The 18,823-nt window shown below is 40.9% G+C and overlaps 1 protein-coding gene across 4 annotated transcripts in view; it reads right to left on the reverse strand.

Annotated features, from left to right (window-relative positions):
* The window catches only part of Dennd1a (DENN domain containing 1A), a 536,773-nt gene that overhangs the window by 241,806 nt on the left and 276,144 nt on the right, over nt 1-18,823 (reverse strand). For all 4 annotated transcript variants that reach the window (XM_026778778.1, XM_026778777.1, XM_013345984.2 and 1 more), the window contains 3 exons: nt 15,552-15,632; nt 12,414-12,467; nt 674-784 (listed from right to left, as the gene is read on the reverse strand). In XM_026778778.1, the coding sequence (XP_026634579.1) occupies nt 674-784; nt 12,414-12,467; nt 15,552-15,632 (246 nt within the window). The remainder of the gene's footprint in view (nt 1-673; nt 785-12,413; nt 12,468-15,551; nt 15,633-18,823) is intronic.

The raw sequence follows: 18,823 nt of genomic DNA on the forward strand, positions 1-18,823 counted from the left end.
AAATAAATAAATAAAAAAGAAAAAAACATTTGAGGTAAATGGGAAAATATTAACAAAATACACACAGGAAATAAACTCATGGACAATAGTTACTTCTAACTAAATATATCAAAATTAAAACCTGCCATATCATTTTTACATATTTTTATTGCAGGATTAAAATGTAGCACACACACACAGATAAAACATACAAAGACACAGACAGTTCTAGCAAAAGCTGTAGTGAAAGTGTATACAAATGACAACATTCCCTGTACACAGGCCCAAGACTTCTGGGGAAACAATCTGGCAGACCCCATCTACTAGAGCATTTATTTATGAACAACCTAAATGACCAACAAGAGAAGGAAACTTTAGTAAACCATGACTATATCACTACAATGGAATACAGTGCCAGTATTTTAAAGAAACAACAAAAATAAGCTTATGTGGAGATAGGCACTATGTTCACAATGTACAATCAAGAGGAAAAACTATAATTGATCATGAGACTGCAAGAATAAATGAAATGGGTTTTGACACAGTAAAGGGACATGAATGATTAATGACAGTGGTATTACCATATGAGGGGAATGTGGCCGATTCATTTCCCTAAAATTGTCTTTAATCTTGCCGATATAATCTTACAATTAAAATTAGGTGACTGCAAAGCTGTCTCGGATGGTCTACTCACAGTGCTGAGCTTGCTGCAGATGATGAGGATCCTGCGCTCATACAGCATGCTGGCATACAGATGCAACATGTTGTTCACATCCACAGCCACAAAATATTCTGTCAGATTTCTCTAGGAGAAAGAAGAAAGCAAGGCTTGTGGCTTATTTTGTTTGTTCTCATTACAAAAGTATCTCATAAAAGCAGTAGAAACAGCAAATAATCAGAAGGCATGTGTACTCTTCCCTTGTCCCACTTCTTCTACCTGGGAGCCCAAGCTCTCTAATCATGTATGAAATCATGAAATGCAAAGTTCAAAGAGGCCTTGGAGATGAGTACCCTGAGCAACTGCATCCTTGTGTGGTGATTATGGGTTACAACTCGAGGTCATACACAACACTGTGTTTGCTTTTCATGTTGCTCCCAAAGAAGCACAGGAATTCTGCAATCTCAAAAATGAAGAGACTCAGTCTGAGAGAAAATTTCTAAGATCAAATGGTCTAATAAGCAATGAAGATAGGATTTTCCTCTGATCTTTGGACCCTAGGCCCTAGAAATTTTCTGAGACATGGCACTGTCTACCTAAAGGTTATTAGGAGGAATAGAAAGAACACAGATAAGGCACACTTGGCCTGACATATAAGGATTCTGTTGTAAGGAGGGCGCCTCTGCTTATTAGTTCCCCACTGCCTGGCTAGCTTAGACCCAAAATAATCACAGAAACTGTATTAATTAAATCACTGCTTAGCCCATTAGCTCTAGCTTCTTATTGGCTAACTCTTACATATTAATTTAACCCATTTCTATTAATCTGTATATCACCACGAGGTCATGGTTTTAGCAGGTCTGTCTCCGGCAGCGGCTCCATGGCTTCTCTCTGACTCCGCCTCCTTCCTCCCATGCTGTAGGCCAAGCCAGTTCTTTATATAATCAGTAAAAGCAACACATAGACAAAAGGACTTCCCATATCAGGATTACTCTATAAATAGGGGTTTCCTTTCCTTGCATATATATTTTCTCTTGTTTTCCCTACACTCAATATTTTTTGAATATAATATTTTAACTTATACCTAGACTGAATCTTCTGTTGTCCACTTATCATGTGACCTTTGCTACATTACATCACTTCTGTACTTCTGTTTTACATCTTTAAATAGAGAAAGGTTCAAGGAATGGATTGAAGGTTAAGAAAAGTGACCTGTGTAAAGCCTCATCATGGTAGAGTGAGTGAGCGATATCTAGGAGACACGGTGTAGGGGGGGACGCTTGCTCTTTATCTGTGAATTTTGATGGCTAGCCTAATACTCTGGTCAAACAGTAATAAATCATGACATAAGTGCTCATTCTTATTTATCTTCAGCCATAATATTGTTGAGAAGTACTTTATGCTATTTTGCATATAAAATTACTGGTGTACTTAAATTATGTGTTGTAGATCTTTAATTGTGATAAACTGCCACTCATGGCACCAGCTTCCTTCTCTCTCATTTCCTGAGAGTTCTATTGAACAGCATTAAAAACCTGTAACATTAAAAATTAGCATCATGTCAGGTAGATGTACAAGGGCTATAGAATGAAATTAAAAGTTAGCATAATGTCAGGTAGATGCACAGGGGCTATAGAATGAAATGCTCTGCATTTCCCTGCTAAAATCAGAAGAGCCCTAATCCATAATGCTAATTAAAAGAACGAAACCCAGGTTACAGGGGAAAAAACAAAAGCAGGTTAAAATAAAGTGATTGTCACAACTTGCTGCTGTTTATCTTATGGTTCCCCCTTTTGAGTGAAATACAGTATCTACATTTCCCCCCTTTTGAGTAAGTTTTTGAAATTGCTTTAATTCTACCAGAACCATTTTGGGGAGTGTATGCTATGGACACCAGCAGAAAGGATGAGGCAGGTAATGCCCTGCTTTTGTGCTATAATCTACTATGTTGACACAGGACCTGTGCCAGAAGCTTGGGCCTTTTTTTTTTTTTTTTTTTTTTTTGCTTGGCTATATGACATGGTATCTCGGAAAGTCTTAGAACTTTCAGCTTGGAAAGTCTTAGCTGCTTCTAAAGATCACCCAGTAAGCAGGGAAGAGCCAAGAGCAGTTCTCTTGAATCTGAAGTTTATCTGTTAACTGCCATATCAGCTTGCCTCCTAACAAACTCCATGGAAAAATAAAAATGAGCACTGAAGGCGGATGGATCTGGGCAAGAAGCATTTCTCTGCCCAGTGGACTGAGGAACGCTGAGCTAATGATGTCAGGGTGGGGTTTGTTCCAGAGACAGTGACACGGCAGAGCAGTCCTCACAAATACGAGGCCCTCAGCTGAGCATTTCAGAAAGAGCTTAACTGCTGATAAATTATAGGAATTTTTCTTTTAGAAGAGGATGGAAGTAACAAGAAAATAGAAATGAGGAGCTTAAAGAAGGCCAGAAAGCCCATTAGCACTTTTGACAGATCCAAAGATAACTCTGAAGCCACCAAAACGTGGCCTCAAGAGTCTGCCAAGAAGCTTCACGCTGAGGAGAAATATGTTACACAGCTTGCCGTCCAAATAGGGAGACACAGCGTCAGAGACAAATCCTGTGCCTTATTTTGGTGGGAGGAAAACACACACACACACACACACACACATACACACAAGGATCCTTTTGTGGATGGGGAAGGGTCTGTTCCTGAAATAAGACACCATTTGACTTCAGCAGGCCCCTATTCCCAGTCAAAATCCGAGTGACTCAGGTGCTTGATTAAAAAACCCTACACAGGTATGTTAAAAATATGTAACATTTAGCCAAATTCTTTCTAAACTGTCATGTACTTTTTTTGGTATTTCTCATCCCATCTGTGCTGATCACCAAGATATTTGTGTCTAAACAGAAGCTGTCTTTCTTATCTGCTTCCTCCCCTGCTTCTTTCCTTCTGGGATGCCACCCGCCAGAGTGGGAGGGAGTGCCAACAGCCCCAACCCAGAAACTTCTTGGATGGAAGAGCACCTGCAGGGCAGAGGGGGCCTGGCTCGCTCTTAGTTCCTGCCAAGTTTGGGCTCAGAGAAAGCCCCTTGGAGACAGGGATCTCCCTTTTGCTGTTAAGTGCCCAAAAGCTTGAGTTCCATGGTAACTTACCCTACCATTTCCCACCCCTGGGGCTTTATTTCCTCCCAGAATACTCTTCTCTGCTCTAAACATGTTCATTCATTTGACAAGACCCAGCCCTGTGTCTGTGTCACCTCTTCCTGGACTCTACTACCAAACATTACTTTGTGTATCTATGACAATTTGTCCCTATCTAATAGTAACTCAGATTTAAGTGTGTTTTCCTTCTAGGTTGAGTACCTTTGAGTGATCCCAACATCTAGCGGTTTGTTGAAAGAATAAATCCACATGTGGAGGAAACAGTGGCTGAAGACTACCTGTCCTTTGGCTCTGGTGTGAGCGGGGAACAAGAGAGTGTTCTAGCAGACAGTGTGGTATATCAGGAAGAAAAAGACACCTGATAGAAAATCAGGCTGAGTCAGATGAGGTGACCAGCTACTTAATACTGGTGAAGGGCACACAGAAAAGAAAACAGGTTCATATTTGTGTTTCAAAAAGATCTCCTTGAGACTGGAGAGATGGCTCAGCAGTTTAGAACCCTGAATGTTCTTACAGAGGACCCGCGTTCAATTCCCAGCATTCACATGATAGCTTACAACTGTCTTTAACTCCAGTTCCAGAGGATCTGACACCCCTTTCTAGCCTCTGGACACACACACACACATGCGCGCGCACACACACACACTCACACCCCCACAAATATACATGCAGGAAAAACAGCTACAAATATTTTTACATAATTTTTTTAAGACCTTAAAGCTCATAGAGAATGGAAAAAAAGGCAAACTACTTAACTGGTAACCAACACATTTGTGGGGACAGGGAAGAATCCAAATGTATAAACAATTCAGAGGAAAGCTTTAGGTGTACATGTGAAAAACACTAACCATAGTACTTGACAACGAATTAGACTTGGAGAGGGGAGAAGAAAGGCTCTCTGGGCCTCTGGCCTTTGAAATGGCAAGGTTCTGCGTACCACACCTTTTGTCCAAATATTTCAGTGTGTACTTGTTTAATAGAGTGCCAATCCTCCTAAACAACCACCATTCCTGTCCAACAAGGCAATTCTGCTGCCTGTTCCTCAGCTTGGGGTCTCTGACCACTGCAACCCCATCACAGCTAAGCCTGAGTATCCAGTCCTTTATCCTCTGCCAGTTACTGCTATGGAATTCACATGGCAAGGACTCAAACCTAAGGAGGACTCCAGACAGTGCAGCATGGAAGGTGAATTTCAAGGATGAATGTGCTGCAGCAAGTCCTTGAACCCTCGTGGAGCATCAACAATAAAAACCCAGAGACAGATTGGGGTTTAACCTGAAAACCAGAAGAGCAAGAAGCCAAGCCACTAGAGAAGTCTCACCTCTATCAAGGCCGGGTGACCCGTAGACTAAGCAGACTAAGCCTATCTCTCCTCCCATTTTATATTCCCTCTAGTGTGGGATTAAAGGTGTGACTCCCTAGTACTGGTATTAAAGGTGTGACCTACCACCATCTGGATTTTTTTTTTTTTTGGTACTGATCTTGGGTAGCCCAGGGTGGCCTTGAATTTACAGAGATCCACCAGCCTCTGTCTTCCAGATCCTGGGATTAGAGGTGTGTGTTACCACTGCCTGACCTCTAGTGGTTTAGCTTTGCCCTTCTAATATTCAGGCAAGCTTTATTTATTAAAACATAAATAAAATATCATTATATTCCTGTCTTTCATTTGTTATCTGTACAAAAAGATGCTGGTGAAAGTCTCAGCCCAGACAAAGGGGAGGATGCTCCTGGGAAGCATCTCCCAATAGCCATTCCTTCCTTGCTCCCTGTTGGCTCCACCAGCCTAGGTCGCTGGGGACTTCATACTCACTGTGATTCATGCCTGAGGTTATGAACCAGGTGGAGGTCAGAGGTGGGGATGGAATAGGTTGGGCTCGGGAGACGTGTCAGGTGGCTTAGAAAGAAAGCGTCTTAGGTTCAATACCACAGGGAAATGAGATAATCCTCAAACCAAAAAAAAAATCACCTCTAAGCTGGGTACTCCTTGGAGCCTTCAAAGCAGATGCTAGTCTGCTTCAGTCTGTCATTTGATTAATCTTTGAGACTCTCCAGTAGGGTACAGGAATAAAGACTCACTGCACCCCTTCTAGAGGCGGCTTCCTAGGCCAGAGGCTTGGTTCTGCCAATGGGTCTCAGGTCCTAAAAACTCTTACTCAAATGTTTTACAATATGATTTTTTTCTTTAAAGAGAGACAGGGTCTTGCTTCATTGCCCAAACTGGTCCCAGATCTTGAGCTTCGGGCATCCCCTTGACTAAGAGCTCTGAGTAAGTGAGCTGCTGCATCACCAACTTTTCAATATTAAACAAAACAAAACAAAACAAAACAAAAAACAAAAAAAACTTTAAATTCATAAGTGATTTTTTTTTTTAAAAAAAAGAATTTAAGTTACCTTAGCGGCAACAGATTCTTAAAAGGGAATTACAAATTTTGGGTTCCAAAATAATCTGCCAAGGAAAAAACCCCACCAATTCATCTGAGCAGTCAAATGAGAGAAGCGTAGTTCAAGAAAGAAAGCAGAGTCCCCGAGGTCAGCTTTATCCCTCTGTGTGAAGGGAAAGACCATTAGAATAAACAATTATCTGGCAACTCATAAGAACAATCACAGTACTCGATAATAGGCCCTCTTGAACCATCTCAACTTTGTTTACTTTTGAAAGTCACAATGACTTCATAAATCTTTTCTATACCATGTGCATCTTTTAGCAGAGTGGAGCCTGGGCAATGTCACATATAACCATCCAGCTAAACACTTTCCTTGCATCGTTAACCACTTGGTATGACATTGACCAGATAAAAAGACAGGTTTGTTTAATATTTTAAATTAAAGCCTATATGATTATTCATTAATCAAAAATAAACTTCAAAACAAAATATCTCTTATGCAGCCAGCTTACAATGTAATTATTACTACACATCTACCCGTGAACTGTGACTTTTTCTTGAATGAAGGTCACCTGTTTAAAATTTATAAAGATTTGTGCTCATTTAATTACTGACTGCATAAATTTACTCCTACATGTGTTATCAAGATAGACACAAAAACCCTGATGAGCAATTACATAGTAATATTTTTTTATAAAAAGAAAGAAAATATTTTTATAAAGAAACTGGAGAAATAATGAGAATTAACTTTAACAAGGAGCTGAAAGTGAAAAGAATTAATTTTCCATGTTTGCTTTTCCTTAACAACTTGTGGACAAATTGGTGCAAAAGCCAGCTGTACGTAGATATTCTTTTCCTTTCCCTCTCTCAGGGCCGGGCGCTTAGTCAGTTCATCCGTCCACCAGCCAGTCATTCATTAATAGCATATAGTTTTATGTCAAGCATCTATAAGCTCCAAGTACTAATCCTCCATCCTTAAAGGAGAGGTGGTATTAACTAGTTATCCATGCAATTAATCATATTGCTTACACTAATGATCTCATTAAGGAGTCGAGGTAGCACTGGAGCTGAGACCGAGAAGCATCTCCGCACTGGGATTAGACTTGTCCAGGTGTGAATTCCAGTTTTGGCTGGATAAGTGAATTTACAACTCTGGGTCTCCTTCTTTTTCAGAGGGGCTGGTGTAAAAGCTTAGGATATAATAAATGGTGCCTGGTCTGAGCCACAGTAGGCGTTAAACAAGTACTAGCTCTTTCTTTTTTACATTAATCCTTCTCTGATGTCATTAGAATTAGAATGCTGTTAAGTTCCATGTGCCAAAGGCATCCTTCAGTTGCTTACTTTCCTAAATTTAGATCAGCCCTTCCACGACAAGCACTGAGCCCGCATTCCATTTGCCACACCAATGATAACAGGGATCACCAAGAGCTTTTTGTGGCTCCATGAAAGACATATCTCACGAAAGGGAGAACATTAAAGTGTACAACTAAGAATGTCAGCTAACATTCAGAAAAGACAAGCCACCAGGAATCATGTTCCTCAGTTCACAGTCACAGAGACCTCAAAGAGGTCAGAACTAGAATACTTAAGGAAATCAGAACAAGGAGAAAAGGTTCTGGTGGGACTCAGCACTGTCCTTAGAACTTAACATTTAAGACTTCTTTTGCTCTTCATGTTTCTGTTGATTAGATAAGAATGCTGAGGTTTCAAGAAACAGGAACCCAAGGGCCCAAGAGAGTAGAGCTCTGTGTCTGGCTGTCTTTGAAACCCATATTCTTTCCATGACAGCAGACTATATCACATTAACAGCACTGTGGTTATTGCTTGTTTCAATCTGCAATGCATCAATTTAGTCATTTTAAGTTAATCCTTGAAAAATCAACAAAAGATTAAAATGCAAATTTCAACATGACAAGAGCTCTACAGTGATTCTGTTTTAAACCTACACAAATTGGTCTCACAAAGTTCAGTGTCTCCTGAGAGGAAAAGCTTCCTTGCTATGTTGTGTATTTCAGATATAAAATATTTTTTCTCATGAATATCACAAGTCAACCCCAGGGGGTCAAACCTTAGAACCTGGGTTGCTACATCCCACTGACCTGCAGACTTAGGTTAGCAACCAGAGAGAATGAGCTCTGTGCATGTGAAATGAGGCTCACATCCACCTCTCACAGAGTAGCTGCAGGGATTAAAATGGAATGGTGTGCCTTAAAAGAAACTGGCAGACTGGTACTATTATTCTGCTCAGAAACAAACAAGAACAGCCCTCTACTGGTGTGCAAAGGAGGATTTAGGGACAATGGGTCATACACAGGGAATTAGTTCATTAGTGACAAAACCAGCAGAGAAAAATCGAAATTTCAAAAATGGTGGGACAGGGGAGGTAATATACAATGTAGCCAGGAACTCAAGGTGGTTTTATGGAAAAGACGGTTTAGACGGAACATTTCTAACCTCAGCAGTTATGGTGCTGAAATTTAAGCATTATAAAAATGTTCAAAAAAACACTGGACTGAGCTCCCAAAGTCCCAATGAGGAACAGAAGGAGGGAGAAGATGAGCAAGGAAGTCAGGACCAAGAGGGGTGTACCCACCCACGGAGACAGTGGGGCTGATCTATTGGGAGCTCACCAAGGCCAGCTGGATTGTGATTGGAAAAGCATGGGATAAAACTGGACTCTCTGAATATGGCAGACAATGAGGGGTGCTGAGAAGCCAAGGACAATGGCACTGGGTTTTGATCCTACTTCTTGTTCTGGCTTTGTGGGGGCCTAGCCAGTTTGGATGTTCACCTTCCTAGACCAGGATGGAGGGGGGAGGACTTCGGACTTTCTACAGGGCAGGGAACCCTGACTGCTCTTCAGACTTGAGAGGGAGGGGGAGAGGAGGGGGGGAGGGAGGGAGGAGTGGGAGGCTGGGAGGAGGCGGAAAATTTTTATTTTTCTTTCTCAATAAAAAAAAAAAAACAATAAAAAAAAGAAAAAAAATGTTCAAAAAAATGTTCAGCGACTTTAAAATCAAGTACTTAAGGAATTCTTTGCCCTTAAAATAAAAAGATGAGTCATATCCAGGTAACCATTTTTTCCTGTTATTATTTAGCATAGAAGAACACAACATGTACCTTGGTATTTTCTCAGAGAGAAACTCCAAGTTTCTCTTTTCTCCCAAACACCTCAAGGGAAAGTTAAGTAAAAGCATTTTCAAAGCTATGAACTTTGAAAAACAGAAGAGAGGTATCAATGTACTAAACTCTAAAACGATGTTATTAATGAACTGGTTCTCAACCTGGGACCATTTATCACTGAGGGCACATTGGGTAATTCCTGGAGACATTTCTGGCTCTCATGGCTTGGGGAGTGGAGTAAGAAGGAGATTGAGAGCAATCATATGGTGAGTACCACCCGAGGATGCTTTTTAAAAGACTCCAACAATGCATAAGGCAGACAACAAAAGATCACATGACCCAAGGTGACATGAGAGTTGATGGAGGATGAAAGGGAAAGCTGGACACTAAGGTTGAGATGGGTGGGTGGACATGGCAAAAAGCGCCAAACCCAGCTTACGCACAGAGCCTCAGGAAAGCTCAGGAAGTGGAGATGATCAGCCTCCAAAGGTTAGGAAAGGACACAAATGAAAAGGAAGTGATTCATTCCCAAGATTCTTTTTTCAAGCCCCCAGCTCCTCAGCGGGCTTCTTGAACCTGTCCATCTAGAACCAGAAGGGCCTGGGGATACCAGTTACAGTTGAGGATGGTCAAAAGGCACTAGTTGCTCAGGAAACTGATCTGGGAGGGTTGCTGGTGTCCACTGGGAGATCAGGAAGAAGATGAAAAAGAATTAGAATTAATTTTTAAATCTGGGAATAAAAGTCTCACAGATGAGGCTTTTTTTTTTTTTAAAAGGAAAACAATGAGATGGCCAAGGGAGGAAACGTGGAAGAATGGAAAGGTTGTTGAAGAAAGTAGACAGAGGTCAATCTAAGAGAGAAATGTGGGAAACATGAGAGAAAATGAATATCAGTGGATCAATACAGGAGGTTTAATCCTATCTGCCACAGAAAAGAGAAATAAAGATTAAAAAAACAATAATGTGAGAATACTTGTAAGCTGTAAGGATGTGAGTTTCCAAAGCAGATAAGATGATCAGTGACAGGGACAATGGGTGAAAGCAGTCACCATTAAGTATGTCATTGTTCAATTTCAGGACATTAGAAGCCAACAGATCATAAAAAATAATAACAGGGATCAAATTGAGCAAACCTCCTAAGCTACAAGAGTAAAAAGTAGCCAATGAATATGCCTTCACATTTCTGGAAGGAGAGTGATCTGAAAACTAGAATTCCCCATTCAAGCTATTCAATCACGCAAGTTCAAAACTATGGCCTCCAACAACAAACACCCTCTCAGGACACTGTTGGAGAATGCTTTCACAGAATGAGGACTAAAACCAAGAAAAAGAAAGATGTTAAACCCAAGATCTCATATAAGACAAGATGTACAAGAGAAGAAAGGAACCACAATCTAACCGCTAAACATAGAAGAAAAATGGGAGAGAAACGGACGAATGAGAGCCTGGGTTTCTGGGAACATGCTAATAAAGCAAATGGATTACTGATGTATGTATAGAGGAGAGAGTGGAGATGGCAATGTGTTTATCTTCCCAAGTTGTTCTCTAGCCATATTATATTTATCTTAACCAGTCACACTTTGCTAAAACAATTTTTTATTTCACTTTCCAAATTTATTAGAGATATCTATGCATCTTTTAAAGTTTTTAACATACATTTTGGTTAATATAATTATATCACTTTTCTTCTTCCCTTTCCTCCCCCCAGCTGCTCCCTTCAATTTATCTTTCCAAGTTCTTAAGAAATCTTGTTTTGCAATATTATCTTAACAATAAATTAAAAATTTTTTCTAGTTTTGGTTTATTTGTTTTTACTCTTTTCTATTTTTTGATGTTCTACAGTGCTTTAGAGAAAATCTAGGTCCTTGCACACATTGACCAAGTGTTGTGCACTGATCTATATGCCTCGTACTTTAATTTCTTGAATTCAAACTCAACTTCATTGTTGTTCTTACAAAAGCATTCAAGGCTATGAATTTTCCTCTTTGGAGTATGTTTGGTGACATCATTTTAAATGGGAAGAAATTTTGCCACCTGCTACAATACAGGTAAACTTTAAAGGCTTTATGTTAAGTGGAAGAAGCCAGACACAAAAGGACAAACAGTACATTGAGGTGGTGGCACACACCTTTCATCCCAGTACTTGGGAGGAAGAGGCAGGTGTATCACTGAATTTAGAGCCAGAGTAGTTTACAGAGTGAGTTCTAGGACAGCCAGAGTTACAAAGAGAAACCCTGTCTCAAAAGATAGTAAAAAATTCCTCTGATACATGATACTTGAAAGTAGGCAGAAATCATAGTTAGAATAATGGTTTCCATGCACTGATGGTTATTGGTTGCTGCCAGAGCTACAATTTTGAAAGATGAAAAAAATTCTGGACACAACAGAATGGGAATGTACTCAAAATTACTAAACTTTATCCTCTGAATTGGATAAAATTTCATGCTATTATATTTTACCATGTACCTTGCAGGCATCTCTTTAGGCTTTATTATGCACTGTACAATTTATAATCAAGTAGTATTTTGCAGATGTGACTTGAGACAGAATGGTCACTCAGGGTGCAAACAAGAACCTATGCATCTGTCACTTTAGCTCGCTGCTTCTCAGCCCTTAGGAGGTGAGGATGCACATCTTTCACTTATTATGAAGTGAAGAGCTTTCTGAGAAGTGAACATAGAAGTGTGTGTACTTATATACACTTGCCCTAATAATCATTCACATGGAACATCTCATCTTATGATGAGAGAAAGAAGAATCTGAGTCTCCCTTGTGAAAGAACACCTATGTGCCCTCCAATGGAGTATTATGCAGTGGATAACAATGATTCTTAACTATGAAAATCTAAGATGTTCTTCTAAAACGTGATTTTAGTTATGTGAAAATGTCCTAAAAAGACTGGAATGAATAAATATCAACCATAAGGGATGACCTGTGAGAAATATGAAGAATACCTTTTCTTGTGTCTGTACTCTTTCTATATTTTCAAGTTACTTTTGTTATTTATAATCCATTGTTCTTTTTATTTTTCTTTTAGTAATCTACTATAAATAGCATTGAAAACATACCCTATTGTTTTAAAATCACAAGCAGTAAACAAACAAATGTAATGTTCCCATTCCAAGTACTCACATTCTCAGGTATGCTGGGAAGCTCTCTGGTATCAGGCACAGTGAAATAAGAATGCTGGAAAAGAAAAAAAACACAAGCTGCATATTCTTTCAAGATGAGCTAACTTGCACTTGACTTAACTCCAAATTTAGGTAAATGTTCTGAAGCATCTTCCTTACTCAGATGAGGAAGCTGTGTTTTCTTATAGGAAATATCCACATTATAGCTGCTTAGGCTAATGTTGGATCAATGCATTGATTTATCAGCATTAAAGATCAAATGTCTTTAGGGGACATGAATCAAAAACTCCAAGAAGCTAAAGTCTAAATCCCATGTGATATTTGCAGATTTCTAAACACAAAGAAGTGGCCAGTTTTGAAATATATTGTTCAATGGGGTAGTGGACTCTCAGAAACCATATAACACTAGATTCACTCACTAAATGATAGAATGCCCCCACCAATTCTATAATTCCATTTTAGCATCTGAGGTCTCATCAATCTATACTGTAGTCAAAATCTGCTCATATGATGCTCAGGACAGTCCCAGCCAAAGGCTACTCCATCTGAAATGGATACATATGGCTGCCAATGGAGGATGAGCTCCTTCCTGACTTACAGTGTGATTGTCATGGAAGAGAGTTGGAGCCTGGGTGAGAAAGACTTCAAAGACATATAATGAGGCATTTCCATGTTTATAAGAAGCCTATATCTCCAATCAAATGAAAACTGGCTGAACTAATGCTACCTCCTCTGCTGCTTCTAAATGCCTGAAAGATAATGGTAAGTGGTACTGGAAGGGTGGATAGTTAAAGATGGACTGTGAAAGGCCAGGGAAGCTCACGTGCAGAGAGATTCAGCTCACCCATGGCCTAAGCTCAAATCTGGGACTTCTCCCCCAACCCCTTGCTCCTGGGTAATGGGAGAGTAAGTAGATTTCTAGAAAAATGAATTGAATAGTCTTTCTAAAATAAAGGGTCCTGGAGACAAGCTGTACTACTAATGATGGCAACAATGAGTGGCTTGTCTGACACTCTAAGAACATCACACATGAGGGCATTCAGCACACAACAAATGGTATCTTACTATTTTATTTATTTGAACCCGGGGTTTCACTAAGTAGCTCCAGTTGGTCTGAAATAGACTAGACTGGTTTTGGCCTTGTACTGATCCTCCTGCCTCTTTCAGAATATTGGGAATATAGGCATGCACTACCACACCCAGATTAACAAATGGATTTTAATACACAATTATTATTGTTCAAACTGCTAGTTTATATTTCTGTTTTTCTCAGTTACCTACACCAGCTACATAGGCACATTCTCTTGCACAAAGTGGTTAAATAAACAAAGCCCAGGCTTGGCATTACATCAATATTTTAGGATTTCTATTACAAATGAGATGCTAGTCCTTCAAATAAAATGCATTTTGGGAAGAAGACTGTCTAGTGAAGAGGGGGAATCACCCTTTACAGATGCAATGGATTGTAAAGAGTGAGCCAGCAGAGCTCTAAACCAACTAGTCCCCAGGCTGTCCTTGGAGATTCTGTCTTGCTCCATTGCCCATGAAATGCTGGGGACCAGGAGAGGTCAGAAACATTCCTAGAATCCACTGGAATGAAACAGCTGCACACCCAAAAGTTCCTCCTACCCCTGAGCTGGCTTGTCCTCGAGGCCTGACAGCATGCTGCCTGTGTGGCCATTCCGGGAAGGAGTGGCCCTTCCTTTCAGGCAGCTGTGACCTAGCCAAGGCTGCTCCTCAGCTACCTGTCGGATGTCATTACAGGCTGAAGCAGTGAGATCAAGCTGTTTCGGATAAAAGATTGTGACAAAGGCAGGGTTGCCCTGCTCAGTGATGACTGGTTCTAAAGCACACTTGTTCATGTTTTCTGGCAGTCCCTACTCCCCATGAGCAAACCCTCCATAAGTAAATTTTTTTCTACTTCCCTCCCTCCCTCCCTCCCTCCCTCCCTCAGTCCCTTCCTACTTTCAGCTCAGCACTGTAAAAGCTAGGCTGTCATTTCTAAATCACATGACTTTGCATGGACACTTTCCCTCTCTAAACTCTACAGCATGAGAATGTTAACACCTATACTGGGACAATTTTGAACACTAGAGGTGTATATTTCATATAAATTAGTAACATAAAAAATAGATTTGTTATTGTTAACATTACTGGTAATACTGTGGTTTTTGATACCATTCTGGTAAAACTCACTAGTCTGCCTTATGGAATCTGACACCTTCGTGATCCCTGAAACCAGCACTGTGTCTCTTTCTTGAGAAGCTGGAAGAGGACACTATCTAATCCGCCAGGTCTACGGGATAGAGAGACAGGTCTGCATGACAGTGGATACCTGAAAAGGGTATCTACCACAGATTTCTGATAAAGGCAACCATGGCTTCCATCTAAGAGATCAAATAATTTAGTAACTGAATTATAAAAATAAATCCTATACACTCTTTCTGACAAATAAGGAATCTGAATCTGTACAGTTAGAGGTATTGGTTAAAATCACTTCAAGCACTAGCAAAATAGACAACTAGAACAGAAATTTCCCATCAGCTGACTGAGAGGAATTTCTACCTTGGCACACTAAACAATGTACAGGATGCATCTCAAAGCACTCAAATAAATAATGACTGCTGTAGGCCAGAAACGATGCTGAGAACTCTCACACTGTCTTCAAAGGACGGGCACTGGATAACAGCTTACTCCAGCAGGATGGCACTAAGTCTCCAAGAGCATGCCAGAGGATTAGGGACAAAGAGAAGACCTAATTCAGCTTGTGAGGTCAGGGGAGGATTTCTCAGGAAGCAGAATCAGAATTGGTTTTGAAGGATTTTCATGAGTTAACAGGCATACAGGAGGGAGGTAGTATTTGCACACTAAGGTCCAGAATGGGCTTTAACTGTGACAGAGAGAATACAGGTGACGATGAGGCTAGCAGCTCCAGCCATCATATTCATTGCATCTGTGACTAAGAATATGGGTGGTCATTTGAGAAGCATCTATTCTTCAGTGAATCTCAGAGAGAAAAAGAATCCCACACCCCAGACGGCCTTGAACCTGGGCTTAGGCTACAAGTGTGACTCTGGCCTCCTCTTAAGGTTCATACAAACATCCTTTCTTGGGGTGGCCACCATCCTGTCCCACTTACCACATTGAGATGAACAGACACTCCGGGGTCAGGGATGGGAAGTCGGTGCAGAGTTTCAAGAAGTTCATTCCACTGACTTTCCTGAAAGAAAGGAAAGGCCCAAGTAACAAAAGCTGGGACCTGTAGTAAGGTATTGGTGCACAGAGAGACAGGTGAGAGACACTGGTCCCAAGACAGAAATAGGTTTGATATTCAAGTTGAGCTGGATAAAAGACATTGCTTATGGCTCAAACGCAAGAGCCAAACAGATCCTCCCACACCAAGTTTGACATTTTCTATTCAGTCAGACACCTACCATGACCACCTTTTATGGATCATATACCATAAGCTTTCAGCATATCTATCCTTTCAACTCCATAGCAACAACTTCTAAAAGAAAACAATCTGAACTTCCAGGGCGGAGGTGGTTGGGAGAAATAACAATGACACTGTGAGTCTTGTCTTCATCATCATTACCCTCAATTAATTTTATTGAGTGTTCACTGGGTATATGTAGCAGCCTCCAATTACAGAAAGTTAGAAATGAAACAAGTTCACCAGCATGTGATACAGGACAACAGTCGTGCATTTTAATTAGGGAAAGTGAGCAGCTGAATAGCATACAAAACAGCACAAATTATTCGACTCAAAACAGATTCGCCTTTAAGATGCTCAAAACAACAGCACTCAAAAAGATTCAAAAGCCACTTCTTTCTTGTGGAACTCTGTGTGCTAATAAAAGAAAGTTAAGTTTACATAGTTAGCCATGCCCTAACTACTGGATCCTTCTAGACACCCACTTAGGAAGTGTGAAGCACTAGTCTCGTATTGGACAGTAGGCTGCACAGTCCAAGAGGGAGGGAGGATTGCTGTGTCCAGTTCCTCAGCCTTCTCTGCTTCTGGCAGGGAGTCTGATATGAAAGGGATGAACTTAGTTTTCAAGTTTGATTCAGTATGTGCTCTGAGAGTCAAGTTTCTCATAGGACATACAAGCTTAAGCGTGTGTACATAGGGTTGGTTTTATTCTGAAGCAGTTTCATACCTACAGAGAAAGGGATGAAGGCTCTTTCATTTCCTCAATTGTTTGAGAATGAGTTGTTGGCATTATACTTCATATACTTCATCATCTACACACACACACACACACACACACACACACACACACACACACACACACACACATTCAAACAACCACATTTAATCACCACAACCAGGAAATATGCCTCAGCACTGCTATCAAATCCTGTCCAGTTGTGCTGTGCATGTCCTCATGGCAATCAAATTAGTTTAGAAGCATGAGTGGCTTTCAGCAGGGCTCATTCTTGAGACTCCTTTTGTTGGAAAACCCCCCGTCTTTCCTAAATCTGTAGGACCAAGACCACCCATTTTGCAGGATGCGTCTCAGTTGTCAGATGTTTCCTGATAAATCTCAGCTTGTCCTTTATTGAGGATGTGCCTCCTGACTATTTCATCTCAGATCTCCATTGGGCAACCCCTCCCACGGCATTTAAAAAGCATTTTGTAGCATGGCATCTTATGGGAGCATTCCATTCCTCAACTTTTGAATCTAGCTCTTATTTATCTTACTACAAGTGCACAGCCTTTCATTTGCTGTATATTGTCTTGATGCTCCAGACTAAGATAACTGAGAATCTCTTGGCCCTTTACCTTGTGTCTTGAGGACACATCCCTGGTATGTATCTTGGAACCCCATGTGTTTATGCTTGCTGTTCCTTGGGAATGATGATGCCAGGTCTTCAGTGGCCAGAGCCATCAAAAGTACCACATACACAGGTCACCACATACTTCACATCTCAACTTACTTTTCTCTTCACACACTTAAAACTTTAGCTTCACAATGATGTCTCCAATTCCAGGCCAATACAGAGTCACGTCCCTTCTCTTTGCATACTGTGACTACACTGCATAAAGGTTAAAAAAAAAAAAAGTCTTGCCCCTCTCTTGGGGCTAGATCTTCCTATTTCATACTCTGGCAGCAAGCACCAAGCCACCACTGCTGGTTTCCTTCCTGTTTGGATCTCTGCAGATCTCCACTGAGTTCCCACATCTCACATCACGTCTATCCCCCATCCCTACTCTCCCACATACATACCTTCATCTTCTTTGACTCCAACACCCAAGCAGGCTGCTGCCCAGCTCAGGTTTCTTGTCAGTCCTTTCATGCAGGTTCCTGTTCAGGGTCTGACAACACTGGGGCCAGGACCCACACAGAAATCCCCATGTCCCACCTTAGGCTACTTGGTGACTCATTGGTCACATAAATTCCTTCCCAAACAGAAGCTTACCTCACTCAACAATCCCATAACTTCTGGATGAGAGAAGGATGTTTTTAGGGAACAACCATACTGATTTTGTTTGGGTCTTGTTTTCTATGTTTATATGATGTATGTATGTGTTCTTGTGTTTGCATGTGCACATGGAAGCCTCTGGCCAATGTCAGCTGTCTTCCTAGATTGCCTTCCACTTTACTTTTTAAGTCAATGACTCTCAGTGAATCCAGAGCTTATTTATACAGCTTGGATTTATGTCTAATGGGCTGCAGGGATCTGCCTACCCCTCCTCCTGAGTGCCTGCTGTCAGGTGCTATGTCTGCTATGTGGGTGCTGAAGATCCAAGTTAATGTCTTCATGCTTGTTGACCACATATACTGAAATCTCCCTTCCTTTCATCCTGTTCTGATCTCATAGTCAACAACTTTTGAACAAGCCAGTTGTAGACAGAGTCCTTACTCTGTGTTATTATAATTCCTTTGGCGACAACAAACTTTGTAGGAATCCTGAGTCAGGAAAAATAGACTCCAGTCAATTAAGTCATGTGACTTATCTCAGTTTCCCATAACTCACCAGGCTCAGAGGACAAAAATACTGATCCCACAGGGTTATCCTCAGTTTATAGCACCCATCCTTTCCCAAGTTTTCCTTCACTCGTCCATCTTTCCTTCCTACTTTTCTTCCTTCTTTCTTCCTTTCTTTTTAATTTCTTTAAGACAAGGTCTCATGTAGCACAAGACAGGCTTCAAGCTCACTTCCCAGCAAGTGAACTGCTAGCCACCCGAGTTTCCATTTGTAGTTAAGGATGGTTTTGAATTCAGATCCTCCTGGCTGCCTCTCGAATGCTAGGAATATGGGTATACACATTTTTAGATACATTTTAAAAAGAGTACTAGGGGGCAGAACGCGGCCGGAAGACCGGGCGGCGGAACGCAGCCAGAGGACGCCTATCATGGCCAGCGGGGACCGGCTGGGACTGGAGCGACTGCAGAGGACACAGGC

This window comes from Microtus ochrogaster, chromosome 4 (assembly GCF_000317375.1).
Source record: "Microtus ochrogaster isolate Prairie Vole_2 chromosome 4, MicOch1.0, whole genome shotgun sequence".
NCBI classification, from domain to species: domain Eukaryota; kingdom Metazoa; phylum Chordata; class Mammalia; order Rodentia; family Cricetidae; genus Microtus; species Microtus ochrogaster.